General features: G+C 45.5%; 4 protein-coding genes across 7 annotated transcripts in view; 3 read left to right on the top strand and 1 right to left on the bottom strand.

Annotated features, from left to right (window-relative positions):
* The first annotated feature begins 39 nt into the window (after nucleotides 1-39).
* Nucleotides 40-3,169, top strand: myl12.1 (myosin, light chain 12, genome duplicate 1). Its single transcript, XM_086020715.1, has 4 exons — nucleotides 40-162; nucleotides 1,698-1,898; nucleotides 2,477-2,638; nucleotides 2,716-3,169. Exons 2-4 carry the CDS (start codon nucleotides 1,715-1,717, stop codon nucleotides 2,886-2,888), a joined length of 519 nt encoding a protein of 172 aa, XP_085876841.1. The 5' UTR covers nucleotides 40-162; nucleotides 1,698-1,714; the 3' UTR covers nucleotides 2,889-3,169.
* A 442-nt stretch (nucleotides 3,170-3,611) lies between these two features.
* Nucleotides 3,612-9,804, top strand: fastkd3 (FAST kinase domains 3). The gene is made up of 9 exons (XM_086020679.1): nucleotides 3,612-3,914; nucleotides 4,714-5,052; nucleotides 5,521-5,775; nucleotides 6,423-7,269; nucleotides 7,799-7,884; nucleotides 8,195-8,369; nucleotides 8,432-8,498; nucleotides 9,374-9,488; nucleotides 9,566-9,804. The coding sequence occupies exons 2-9, from the start codon at nucleotides 4,738-4,740 to the stop codon at nucleotides 9,662-9,664; spliced, it is 1,959 nt and encodes a 652-aa protein (XP_085876805.1). The 5' UTR covers nucleotides 3,612-3,914; nucleotides 4,714-4,737; the 3' UTR covers nucleotides 9,665-9,804.
* chmp5b (charged multivesicular body protein 5b) lies at nucleotides 9,805-13,242 on the bottom strand. Its single transcript, XM_086020714.1, has 8 exons — nucleotides 13,065-13,242; nucleotides 12,175-12,279; nucleotides 12,058-12,104; nucleotides 11,886-11,979; nucleotides 11,249-11,320; nucleotides 11,030-11,138; nucleotides 10,128-10,240; nucleotides 9,805-10,045 (listed from the first exon to the last, which is right to left on the bottom strand). Exons 1-8 carry the CDS (start codon nucleotides 13,131-13,133, stop codon nucleotides 9,995-9,997), a joined length of 660 nt encoding a protein of 219 aa, XP_085876840.1. The 5' UTR covers nucleotides 13,134-13,242; the 3' UTR covers nucleotides 9,805-9,994.
* The window catches only part of LOC147127049 (regulator of G protein signaling 20-like), a 27,300-nt gene continuing 24,813 nt past the window's right edge, over nucleotides 11,299-13,785 (top strand). The window contains exons 1-2 of one of the 4 annotated variants that reach the window (XM_086020711.1): nucleotides 11,299-11,341; nucleotides 13,213-13,302. The gene's annotated coding sequence lies outside the window, so the exon portion shown is untranslated. The remainder of the gene's footprint in view (nucleotides 11,342-13,212; nucleotides 13,303-13,785) is intronic. The other 3 variants (XM_086020710.1, XM_086020709.1, XM_086020712.1) reach the window with 3 other exon arrangements.

The following is a 13,785-nucleotide window of genomic DNA, read 5'->3' as shown; positions in this document are numbered from 1 at the left end:
GTTCATGACTGCGCCACACACCCTCGTTTTGTTTTGTAGTTGGTACATCCCGAACGGTTGGCCTACACTAAGATGACAAGTCAGGAAGTGAAGGGCGGTGGTTGCGAGAAGACGAGCTGCGACGTTGAGTTAAGCTGACACGGTTCTGCTTCTTGTCGTCAGGTAAATATTGCATTTTTTTTAACCTCCGCTCTATTATCTTGTCGTCCTCATTGTTAAATACTGCGCATATAAAGTCGCGGAAAGTAGCTTTGCTTTGGTGTGTGGACGAAGCCAAAAACAAAGCAAAAGTGGGACGGTTAGCCACCTAGCTGTCGTTAGCTCTTGGCAGCGGCCGTCACTCGCTTGGTTTCGACATCATGTGCAAATAACACGACATGCCAGACAAAGGAATTGCCTTTTAAACGTGGATATTATTTGTCATACTTGGGTATGCGCTTCTCTGTGTGAATTCCTCATCGAAGTTATTGTAACGTGTTGTATGTGTGGCTACCGGGCCGGGCCGCATTCCATTCTGCTTGGCAATTGCGTCGTTTTGTCTTTGCCTCTTCCTAATTGACAAAAGTCGCGTTAAGAGAGAGCTGAATGATCCTTTTTCGTGTGTGTACGATTGCATAAGTAAGTAGATGTGCTTTTGTCCACGCCTAGACCAAGAGCTGACCTCATTTTGAATTCTTTAACAAGAGAATATTTATAAAATGTCGGGAAATATCTTGGCATATTCACTAAAAGAGGCACAATTTCTTGTGGGATAGTCACAAAATGTAGAAGTAGCTCAGAGTAACGATTGTTTAGACAAAATTGAGCCGAACTGAGTGGTATTTGCTGCTGAAATAATCAAAACGGAAGTCAAAACACTTCTTAGCAGGAATATGTGCCTCCACTAGTCTAACACGATATTCGGGCGAATAAGGTGATTAATCCACCCGTTTCCAGCCATCCAAAGGCCTGACATTTTATGTAGCAACTGCCCCCTGCTGCCTATTGGCATTGATATCAAAGTGCCCTGGCGCTCACGCAAACAAACCCAGAAAACAGGTGAGCTGTGAAACGTTCACAATGCGAGCTCGTACGCACTTTGATAATCACTTTCGGTGTTTAATCCAAAGAAGAATTGTGCAAACCTCTACTTTTACTTGGGAAATCAATGATAACCAATTTTGCTGATTGTGTCTTGTGCGGAGGGGGTTGGTTGCAGCACTAATATTGTGGCCGTTGCTCACAATGAGGATATTCAACCACATCAAGTTGTCACTCAAAGAACTCTTGAGACAAAAGCAGGTCATGAGCACAAAATGTTTATCCAAATGTGTCAACCTTAATTGTGCAGTTTTCTATTATACAAGGTGATTCAAATGGTTCCACTAACGCCTTGGAGTTGAATGAGAGCACCATAACAAGCCATTGGATCACGTCGGTCCTGTCTGAGCCTGTTGCAGCTCATTCCACATTTTTCCACCGGCGTCTGGGAATGCTACATGTCCACATTGGAGTCGTGGCCTCATAAGGGCATCCGTGCGCACATCGTTAACTTGGCTCCCGCCACCAGGCAGCCATCTAGAAAGATGGCCAACACTTCCATTTATAGCGCCGCCGGGGGATGCACCGGCAACGGCGCTTGACGCCATCTCAGAAATGACGATCGGGAGCCGATGTCGTTCGTCTCTCAACGTGTTGCCTTTGAATTTGCGGCGCAGGGATCGAAAGCGCCAAGATGTCGAGCAAACGGACAAAGTTGAAGACCACCAAGAAGCGCCCCCAGCGCGCCACCTCCAATGTCTTCGCCATGTTTGACCAGTCGCAGATCCAGGAGTTCAAGGAGGCCTTCAACATGATCGACCAGAACCGCGACGGCTTCGTGGACAAGGAGGACCTCCACGACATGCTCGCCTCGCTCGGTGAGTGCTCGCGTGCGCCCCGAAAAAACGTTTTTCTCGCGTCTTCCGTCCCAGTGCTGCGCATCATTTCCAAATCAAACGTGCTTTTCAGATTTGTATTTTTTAAAATATCGCTGGTCACTGGTGGCCACATTTTTTTGAATAAAAAAGAATTAGCCAAAAAATGTGGTTCTGTGGGAGGGGGTGGGGTCTGGAGATGTGTGTTCCTTTTTGGAGTTTCAGGGCGAAAAGAAAACCTCCAATCATTTGGAGATGTATGCTTTTCATTGAAGAGTAACGATATTTGTTACTCCGAATGTTTTTCATTTATCACCCACAACTTCAAACTGCAACAACAATTTCCTGATGTTACATCAACACGCTTTGGAGATGACTGGTTTTTTTCCTTTGCGTTGGACAAGAGCACACAAATATCATCTTGTTCATGAAGTAACTTGTAAGTTTTTGTCAGCGCTGGATCGTAAGCGGCAGCAGCTCTTTGAAAACCGGTTCCGCCAGCAGCTGTTTGTCTCCGTTGGCCGCTGGGCGTAAATGTCACCTAAGTGCCATCTCGTGACGTGCGTGCGTGCGCTTCACAGGGAAGAATCCCACTGACGACTACCTGGAGGCCATGATGAACGAAGCTCCCGGGCCCATCAACTTCACCATGTTCCTCACCATGTTTGGAGAGAAGCTCAACGGCACCGACCCCGAGGACGTCATCAGGAACGCCTTTGCCTGCTTTGACGAAGAGGGAACAGGTACAACGACAAAGAGAAACCCCTCGGGGCAGTAGTAACGTGGACAAAAACTGAATTGCCGGCCGTGTTTCGTTCAGGTTTCATCCCCGAGGATTACCTCAGGGAGCTGCTCACGACGATGGGTGACCGCTTTACGGACGACGAGGTGGACGAGCTTTTCCGCGAGGCGCCCATCGACAAGAAGAGCAACTTCAACTACGTGGAGTTCACGCGCATCCTCAAGCACGGCGCCAAGGATAAGGACGATTAAAGCCAAAGCAAAACAAAGGCAGCGGATTCTTTTTTTCTTTTTTTTTTTTTCCACGTTGTGTGTTAGCTATGACCGCTGTACTGCCAATCTCAACTCTTGTCTAATAAACCGTTTTGTAAAGCACGCCCAAGCAATAATTCTCTGTTGTCGGACGCACTATCGGGGTCAAGAGGACTTGTTGTTTGCATTTTTATAATATAAAGCCCTCTCTATGTTGGATTTTTTTGTGCTATGTGCTTCCCTGAAGCAACAACTCCCAATAAATGGTGCGCTTAATGTTGGTTCATCTCACCAGTTTTCATTCTTGTCATGTCTGCGCAAGGCCACAAAAAACGGGTGGGAGGGGGATGCGCAAACACAAAATCAAATGGAGAGCATTTTGTGTCATAATTTAAACCTATAATGTTGAAGAGACGTTTCCAAAGTTATGTAAAATTTCTTTACGCAAGACTTGATAGAGAGTAGACTTAGAGGCTATGGAAATAAAACATAATAGCTGCCTGTGAATTAAAAATAAACTATTACAGGGAAGAACGAGATTGACGTTTACGTACATCGGAAAGCGCATCATCCGCAAATGCAGTAATTAAATGACTGTAAATATACTTTTAGAAGAGACGTTGCACCGTTCCGTTCGTAACCTCGGGGTATCGTACATTTGTCCCGTCGTATATCGACTATCCCTATGGGAGTTTCAATCACGTTTGTCGCCCTCTTGTGTTGAAACGTTTCCATACAAAGAGGTGTGTTGCGTGGGGGCGGAACACTACCATAACTGTTTACATTTGACAAAAACGTTCAATTCATTCAGTTAGCCCAATGATTCGATTTTAAACATTTCGATTTTTTACGTACGACTACCGTGTTACTGGCGGAAACTAGCCCAATAGTCAGAAAAACCAACCTCCCGTGAATGCACCAAGCACTGTTACGGAACCGAACCACGTTACGAGACGAGTCTTCACCGCCCGCCTGCCCGGGATCACTTCTCGTCTTCGCTTTTCTCCGGGTGACTCGAGTGCGAAGGTATGTAATAATGTAGACCTAAGAAGTGTTGTTTCTTAACCACTTTTCTAAGTAAGTGTCAGTCTTTGAAAGTGCTTGGCATCCGCTTTTTCCGTGTCGGCTCGAAGCTAGTGGCTAAGTGGCTAACAGCTAGCTTGAAGGTTGCCCAGGTCAGCGGCTCTCAAACTTTTTGTGTCCAAGGGAGGATGAATATTTTTTTTTCACTTCAACGTTTATTCGTCGTCGCTAGCTGACGTGCACTGCTTCCACTTACCACGTGGCTGCTAACCTTAGGGCTCGCCAATCTCGAAACTGGGGAACCTGGACTTGCGAGTTGATTTTTGTTCACAATGAATTAAAATGTCATGAATCAGTTACAGCCGCCAAACCACTACCGTTTTTATGATTTGGTTTTTGTCGCTATGATAAATAGCGCTGATATATATGAACATATATGAAGGGATAACAGGACGTATAGTATACTGTTTTTGGAACCCAGCCTCTGAGGGTAACTGAAAAACTCACCTGTTAGCCTTTTCTTTTCTTTTCAAGCTAAGATGGTGGTACCAAGGAAACAATTTGAAGTGAGTTGAGGAGCTTCATTTGGATCAGGGGTCACAACCCGTCCCAACGCTTCAGAAACTGAGAAATCTGAACAGCATTTTCCATGCATTCTACGCTTGGGATTTTTGTTTGTGTTTAAAAATGTTTAAAAACCTTGTTTTGTAATACGTTTAAAACGCTGCAGTGGATTTGTTCGTATACTGAAATTCCATCCCACTGATAAACGTAACTTTGGATCGTTCTTTGTGTGTTCTAGTGTCCCAACATTGAGACCGAGGTCATGGCGTTGAAGCTGGTCCGGAGACTTCCAGCGGGGATTTTCCCCGCTTCCGTCTTCACGGCGTTCCGGCCCTTGTGCGCGGCCTGCCTATGCGTGTCCGCTGGGCGCTGCATCCTCAGAGGGGGCTGCCGCCGGCTCCAGCTGTCCCGAGGCACCAGGAGCTTGACCGCCATCGTCCGGGAGCCGTCCTTCGCCGGGCCGCACGCGGACTCTGCACCCAGGCTCCGTCTGACGCAGCGGCACGGTCCTGCCGACGCTGACGAAGAGGAGTGCGACTTCCTCAGGCGTTTGAGCTCCTGCTCGTCTTCGTCCAAGGTGTTCGACAAATGTTATTCAATTACACGTGAGCCACAGTCAAATGACATTAAATTTGCTTTTAAATGACAAATTTGCATTGAAATTATATTAAGTTAACATTAAATTCAAATTTAAACTACAGTACATTGAATTTGCTTTGAAGGAAACTTCAAATTATTGTTATTCATATTCATATGTAAATACATAAAATTATCAAATCAAATGTAACTAAATCCACATTTGCATTACGTATATTCACTTTTAAAATTACATTGACTGCTTATCAATTTAGTTCACAGATTCAATCCACATTAAAACTTAATTAGCTAACTTTCACAATCAAATTAAATTAAATCAATTTCAAGTTTAAATCTAATGACAATTTAAATTACATTAAATTCACATTCGAATACAGTTGAACATTGAAATTACGGTGATCAGTTGAAGTGAGCGTCCACTCAATTGGCGTTTGGTTCTTCTCCAAAGGTTTTCAAGCTGCTGCGCTCGGCGGCGGTGGTATCGGACGGCGCGGCGGCCGCCGCCCTCCATCGCGTGGCCGACCTGGAGCGCGAGAAGGGCGAGAACGCCTCCCTGCGGGACCCCTCGGTGCTGGAGGACGACGCCGTGCGAGCCCTGTGCCTGCAGCTAGAGCGCGACTCGCGCCTTTTGTCCGATTCCGCTCTGGTGTCGGCGCTCCTGGCGTGCACGCGTCTCTACATCGACCCTTGGAGCACCCTGATGGTGGGAATTTTCAAAGTTGGGCACCTTTCGGCGGTAACCAAGCGGTAACTCTGAAAATGGTAGTTTGGCTCTCAATAGGGCACTTGTATGTAATTGTGGACAATATACGTTTGAGTTGGTGTCACGTAGCGTGTGGGCTTGTGCAGCTAGTTTTCATGAGTGGCTGGCCATAGGTTTTGCTGCCATCCAAAATTTCAATTGCAGATGAACAGCGTCACAACATCATAGGTGTAGTAACCAATGAAAAATGTTATGTCATTTATTAGTAATTGATCAATTATTACATTAAAAAAAAAATTTCCATCCCTTATTTAAAAACAGGACATCATTTCGAGTTGGCAGTGCAGAAAATGGACAAGTGCAAATTGATGTGATTCAGTTCCTGTTTGACCTACCGTAACATCGTAAAAAAATCTGCAAAAATGTTGATTCCTTTTCAAGGAGTTTTGACAAATGTCTTACTTGGAAAGTAATCAGCCTGTTCTCGTGGAGGGCGACAGAAATCGGAGAATATTTAGTGTTGAGAGGCTGAACTTGCAAGGTCTCTAAACGATCCGTTGATGATGAAAATGGTAATGGGTGATTTTGATCATGAGTTCCGGATGAATTGTTGCACCTGTAATCTGCAGCCCTTTTGCGTCTTGTAGGTGCGTCTGTTGTCGGAGAGCCAGGAGAGACTGGACCGCGGCAATTTGAGCGTGGCCCAGCTGTGCGCCCTGGGCCGGGCCACGCTGGCCGCGGAGGGCCCCGCGGGCGCCATGCTGGCCGAGGTAATGGAGCAAATCCAGAAAGCGGGACCCTCGTGCTGGAGCTTAGATGAACTGGTGGCCGTATACCAGCTCCTGCGGGACGGCGCCGCTGTGGGCGGGAAATACCGCAACCTCCTGAATGCCATGCACGCCCACGCCGTGACGGCGACGCCCTCCATGGACGAGGCGGCCGTCAGCGGGCTGCTGGGCGCTCTGCTGGACCTGGACCAAAGCCAGGCCACGCCGCTGGTGATCCAGCTGTGCAAACGGGCCGCGCGCCACCTGCCCCGCTTCTCCGACGAGCAGCTGGCCGGCGTCCTCTCCGCCCTCATGCACTTCGGCCACAGCGACCGCTACCTGGTGGAGGCGCTGGAGCGCCGCGTGTCCGCCTCGGCCTTCACGTGCCACCCGGAGACGCTCACCAGGGCCACGCAGTTCTTGGGGCGCAGGAACATCCTGTCGCCGGCCGTGCTGGACGCCGTGGCCGAGAGCTTGGTGTACCGAGCCGACGGCTACGACACGGGGCAGGTGGCGCGGCAGATGGCGCCGTTTGGAAAGCTGGCCTACCTGCCGCCCAATGCCGGCGCGCTCTTCCGGAAGGTGGAGGGCGTCCTGCGCACGCGCTTCTCGCAGTTCCAGCCCCGCACGCTGCTGGGCCTGCTGCACTCGTGCATCCTGGTGGAGAGGTTCCCCGTCAACTTTGTCTCCAAGGTGTTCAGCAACTTCTTCCTCCAGCAGCTGCAAGGTGAGTCCCATCGCAAACGGATGCAACATTTGCCGCGTGGGGCGCTGCATGGGAAAATTCTCATCTTTCCCTATCAAAGTGGATAGAAATGCCAAGTTTCAGCATCCCAAAAAACACCAACTAAATGTAGGTGTTTTTCAATAAGAAGAGGAGCACTTGACAGGATTACACGTTATTTGGCGTCCAGTAACAACATGATCAACTGCAATGTAAAGTGCTTCATGATAACTCGGTGGGCATTGTGCTGCTCCTTCTGCTGTGCACACCTGGGCCACCAGGGGGCAGCACAGTGGTCCCCTGCTATTTACGGGGGACGGGGAGCAGAACAGCCCGCAAAAATCTGTTTGATTGACAGCCGTTATAAATACGTTGAAAAAAAAAATCAATCACCAGCAAGACCGTTTCCATGAAGAGCTGGGGTTCTGTGCCAAGAGAATGATTATTTCTGACCTGACCTGACCTGACCTGACAGGTGGGAAAAAGTGAGCTAGAGTTGTCTCAACATCTGAAGCCATTTGTCGTGTTTCAGAGGAAAGGAACGGCATGGACCGTTTTGTCCTGGTGCAGCTGACTCAACTCTACATGACTGTCAAATTGGAGTGTCCCTTCTATGAGGTAGGGCTGTGTAGACGGGTACGAGTTGTATTTTCATCTGATTGGGGATTTTACTTCATTAAATGCTATTACAACATAATGGATGTCGCCGATTTGGGAGACACAGGCGCAAGGTGCCGCCTAAACAGGCTGTCATAGAATTGTACACCGGATGTGAAAAGAAAGAAAGCACACAAAAGCCCACTGGGAAATGGTGGATCAATCCCTTCTTTTGCAAGCCGCGTAAAAGGCGGGTGCCGGTGCCTCACTTATCCAGGCCCGACTAGTATGCCGCCTACATGGAAATCTTCACTGTGCGCCATGTCCTCAGGGCCCCCAGCTGCTCCCCAAGTACCGCGTCAAGTCCTTCCTGATGCCGGGACGCTCCCTGGAGACGGCGGTGGAGCCGCAGCTGTACAACTCGGTCAAGGCCGGCCTGGTGGAGCTACTCGGAGCTCGCTCCTACTTCGCCTCCAAAGTCTTGACGCCTTACTGCTACACGCTGGGTAAGGTCGCGTTTGGCCTCCGAAAAGCCTGACGTGGTTTTGAGGCACGATTGTGCGTGCAGATGTGGAGATCAAGCTGGACGAGGAAGGATACGTGCTGCCCGCCAGCCATCAGGACGTCTTCAAGAGGTGCGTAAACGCTCTACCCGCATCGAAGACACCAAGAAATAACGGCCGCCCTCAAATACATGTGCACCCTTTTCCGTATCTGGAAAATATTGGGTATTACTTTGTTTCCATTAAAAAAAAAAAAGAAAAGATTAAATGTAATTCATACAACAAATGTCTGATTTAAAATTGAAGGTAACATGAATTGAACTGCAAAATTAATTTCCCGTCTGGGAAGTGAGTGAAATGCTTTGCATTAAATATTCAACCTATAATTTCACATTTTTTAATTCCGAGAATTAAAAAAAGAATGGGTAGCGAGGGAGTTAAACAAATGTTTTTATTTAACATGAATGGGTAGCAAGTGGAAAAAAGTTTCATCTTTATTAATCATCTAAAATTCAATAGATTTTGTTTTGCTATTGTAGTTAGTGCAATGAACCCAGATGTTACTTTATTTTAAATGCTTGAAAAAATACAACAGAAAAAATACATTTGAAATTGCATTGTATGATGAAAATGTCTGTCAAAAAAATAAGGTAATTTAAAGTATGTATGGAAATTTTTATTTTTGTAAAAGTTGTATTCAACATGCAACTGAAAAATGGGTTTTGCTTTTTTTTTATTTTTTATTTTTATATTTGATGACATTAATTTAAAACAATACAAAAGTTAGAAAACATCTTAGATTTGTATTTTGCATGTATATAAAAAAATTAAAAAAAACACGGCTAGTTATAATGCGCAAAATCAATGGATTTTTTTTTTTTTCTGACCTTGAGCGATCCCGCCCCCAGGCCACTTGAAGGAATTGGACTGAAATTGGTTTGGCTGTGAACTTAACATTGTGTGTCGCTATCTGCCGTGTGACTGGTCACGCGCCCGCGCGCGGACAGGATCGCGCTGTGCATCGACGGCCAGCGGCGGTTCAGCACCAACAGCAGACGGCTCCTCGGCAGCGAGAGCATCAAACAGCGCCACCTCAGGCTGCTGGGATACCAGGTCGTGCAGGTGCGCTCACTCCCCCCCTACAGGACATTTCCTTTCCTGCTGCGTTCATTAAGGTCCTGCCTCCTCCTACGCTCCAGATCCCCTTCTACGAATTTGAGCAACTGCGCAGCAAGGCCAGCATCAGCAATTACCTCCACCAGAAAATCTTCCCCCACAGCTACAGACTCAACTGGTGATGACGTGGGGGGAAAAAACAAACCAAAGCTCTCTATGATTACAACTATTTCTGTTTGTGCTGTATAGCCCAAAGCATTGGAACTATGAAGCGTGCAGAAAAAAACGCCAATTAAACACGACAATGTGTCGACGTACGGCATTGTTTGAAAAATACTTTTTATTGTGTACTGCGAGATCAGAGATGGGTTAGTCCACCTTCCATGAATATAACAATCATAAAGAAGAAGAATGGGATAGCGATTGGATCTTTTTGGTTAGTCCAAGGCAGGGAGTGTCACTTGGATAAATAGAGGGGAGGGGTATGATGCGTGAAAAAGGATTGGCTGTGTTTATGTGGCGGGAATTTGAGGAAGGCCAAACTCGTCCACCAGGATGCCGTCCTGCAAAGCAAGAAGAAAACAAGCGTGAATGGCAGCAGCGCAACAAGTGGCACCAGTTTGAATATTGGTGGCGGCGGGCTACCCGGGTCGATTTGGCGGCGGGCAGGCCTTCGGGGATGGACGGCGCAGTGGACGCCTCGTCCAAGTAGGAGCTGTCCTCGTCCATCAGGAACTCGTCTCCCAAGGCGCTCAGCTCTGTCGACCGCGCAAACGCTCGGTGAGCTTTCACTTAACAATTTCAGTTCAGGTGAACAGAAATCTTCTGCTAAATGGCCAAGTGTCATTATTTCATGCTGATTTAAAAAAAAAAAAAAGTTGAAAAATGTATGTTGATAGAAAATACTAACTTTTTTTGTTTGTCATTTACAAAAGAAATTTGGAGTCAAATTAAATGACAAAATCAAATAACATTGAAAAAATAAACTACCACATGAATCAAGTGCAGTTACAAAATGCCACATTTTATGTTCTGAATATGTTAAATAAAAAAACTGAACAGTATATATAATTAATCCTAATGTTTTCAAAAGGTAAAACACTAGTTTGTAGTTTTAAAGATGTTTAACAGATTAGTTTAAAAATATATATAGTTTTAAAATTGAATAATAAAAAACTACTACTTTTTAGTTTAGAAAAATGTTTCAATTCAACTAAGTTGAAAATAGGTGTGGGGTCTTATTGCATGCCATACTGTATTTTTTTTCATCACAGCAATGACACTGATTCTAATACTTTTAATAAAATGATTATTTTAAAATTTAACAGAAAATTGAATTTGAAAAGGAGACTACACAATTTAGATTGCAAGTTAAGTCATTTTGTTCAAGTAACCTGGTTAAAAAACAAAACCAAATTGAATAACTACCAAAAAACAAAACAGTCCTCCTCCTCCTCCTCCTTTAGTGAAAAGTACACAAATCTGACAAGAAACTCTGTTAATAAAAGTGACGTTGAAAATAGTCGGTGGTGTTTTTTGAAACCGACCCGCTTCCAGGTCGTCCTCGTCTATCTCGGGCGTGCCGTAACTGCGGCCCAGCGCCTCCTGGATTTCGTTGGCGTCCTCCATCATGTCCTCCAGCTGATCTTGAATGTTCTGCAACCGGGGGCAAGGGGAGGTGCAATAAAAATCTTTGTCTTACCACATGAACGTCATTATTGATGGAAAGGCCAAGGGGGCGGGAGGGGGAGGGTGTCAAAAAGTACCTCGATTTGATCGATTTTGACATTCTTGTATGCTTTCTTCATGTCTTTCAGGCCGACCTTCATGGCGTCCACCTGAAGGAAAACCACACATCAGTAAGCCGCACTCATTCACACATTCAAAGCACTTCACTTTTTTCCACATTTTTTACGTCACCATCTACTGGCTGAAATGGAAGTCCACCCAAAATAAACGGGAAGCGGAGCAAAATTGAGTTCAATCTGCGTATTAGCTGGACCGCAAACATGGAGCCCGTGATGGGGGTGGGTGTAGTGTATTGAGTATTTGGATGTGGAAGGAACAAAAGGAGGACGAACACGCTGCGGTAGACGAGAGCTTCATTTAGCCTACCCCCAGAACCCCAAACAAAAACGATAACGGCGAGCACGAATGGAAAACACTAGTGAAAGTTTGGTCTGGATTGCCGATGGACACCAGTTTAAAATTAGTGGTGGACCGGCCTATAGTACATACTATTTCCGAAAAAAAGGCGAATGACGGACGATGGAAGGGCACGCTGCACTCAATTTGTGGTAAAACGCCCAGCTCTGGGGCTCTGGGAATAAAGCTCCAACATAACAAAAGTCAAGTGTTGCGAGTACTCTCCAGTTGGTATGGCCAGCGAATGTACGCTCTTACTGTGGTTTTGGTGTCTTTGAGGGATTGAATGGTGTAGTTGGATTGCTCCATGTTAAACGACTGCTGCATGAGGTTGTCTCGCTGGCCCTCGTACCTGCAATGGCAAACTCAAATTGAGAGAAAGATGATTTAAAAAAAAAAAAAAAGGAATGAAAGCGAAAAGGGCACATACATTCGCTTCTGCTTGAGGATCCTCATGGCCTTCTGTTTAACCATGTTCTAATGGCGGGTGCACAGAGGAACATGGTCACTAAACAAAACAGACATGGGATTGCGTTTGCAGTTTCACCTTCGATGGTCCGTCTCGCATCTTCTTCATCTGGTCCTTGTACTTGATCAGCTCAGCGTCCAGCCTGGCGATTTTCTTATCCACAGACTCCGTGCGGGCATCCACCTTTTGGACAATGTGTATTTTCCATTTTACAATCAATCAAAAGCTTTATTTGACCAGAAAATAAAACGCATTTTCCAGGGTGAACTGACGGAGCTAATCTAGTTTTAAATGACAAAGTAATGGGCGGGGAAAGTCTGTAGGAGGTGGGATTATGTCAAATAGCCACATTGTGATGTCACAATCTGGTGAAATTCTCTCCCTCTCTCTCTCTCTCTCCCCCTATATATACTGTATATATATATTTCCCTCTTACAAAGACTACTAATGCGGCCATATTGTACCAACACTGCTATCTATGGTACTTTTGGCGACTAAATCTGACATTTTCCTTTCCACCCAGTTTCATTTCTGAATGCATGTACAACATAATGCTAATGCAAGCTAAATATTATCGCTTCCTCGCATGCCACCTACAAACCTGTAGAACCGGTTCATGCCAGTCTGCTCAGCGTCACCCAAAACTAACTTGTTTCTATTGAGGCTCTTTACTTATGTCTGTCAAATTATTTGGAATGAGACAAAGACGCTGATTCACGGCTCCTGTGCGGGATTTTCAACCCATGACATCAACGCCGCGTCGGGTTTCGCCCCTCGTCAATATTGATAATCGCGCGGTGAAATATTCATTTCCAGCCAACAAAACACGTTCAGACTGGTGAAATAAAACACGTCCTCTTTTCCGAGTTGACAAAACTTGTCCAAGTTAGTCTGAACTAATTCGCCACTACGGGCTCGTCTTTGTTTACTTGGGCGGAGGAAAAAACAACAACAAAAATTGTGCTTACGGTTCCGATGCAGTCCGTAAGGTTCGGCGGCGGAGCTTTGGGTTTCCCTTTGCCAAAAATACGATTCATTTTGATTACTAGAAAAACAAAAACTTCAGATCCGCGCTAAGTTTTTTTTCGCCGCCTGTCTCTTCTTTATCTCTACCAGCTTGTACACACCCGGAAGTATCCAGTGTAGCGTCATACATGAAGTCACAAAACCACGCCCATAGAAGATTGTTGGGGATTCAGATTTCAGGTATTCTTTAAAGCCCCGAAAACCCCAATGCTGTCTTGAAACACAATTTTGAGAGTCCAACGCCGACCTGAAGTCCTACTTTTTAACCTGAACCCTTCCATGAAACCCTTACACTAACTGTTTCGTAAATGTGATTGTTAGAAATAAGTGCTATTTTTTATAAAACGATGTTTTTTAGTGATATGTACCAACTTATTAGTCGCGTCGTTAAATGATAATATGATTTTATGGTTATAGACGATTTTTTTTTTTTTTATTTAATAAAAAAGGAAGGCACTTAACGTAATAGACGCTTTCGGCCTATGAGGGGCGCTACTGGCTTACACTCCAACCCGACCTTTACTGTACATGAGTGGTTCACGCTAACGCACCAGATTAATTGTTCATCAACAAAATACTGGGAACAAGCAGCTACTGTTTTGAACACTGCCCCTAAATATAGATTCCAAAAATATATAGATTTTATCTAAATTAATTCAAGAA

The sequence above is a fragment of the Filicampus tigris genome, chromosome 21 (assembly GCF_054856515.1).
Source record: "Filicampus tigris isolate MCC_2025a chromosome 21, RoL_Ftig_1.0, whole genome shotgun sequence".
Classification (NCBI taxonomy): domain Eukaryota; kingdom Metazoa; phylum Chordata; class Actinopteri; order Syngnathiformes; family Syngnathidae; genus Filicampus; species Filicampus tigris.
The sequence above is the reverse complement of the archived record's forward strand: the minus strand, read 5'-3'. Positions and strand labels throughout refer to the sequence as shown.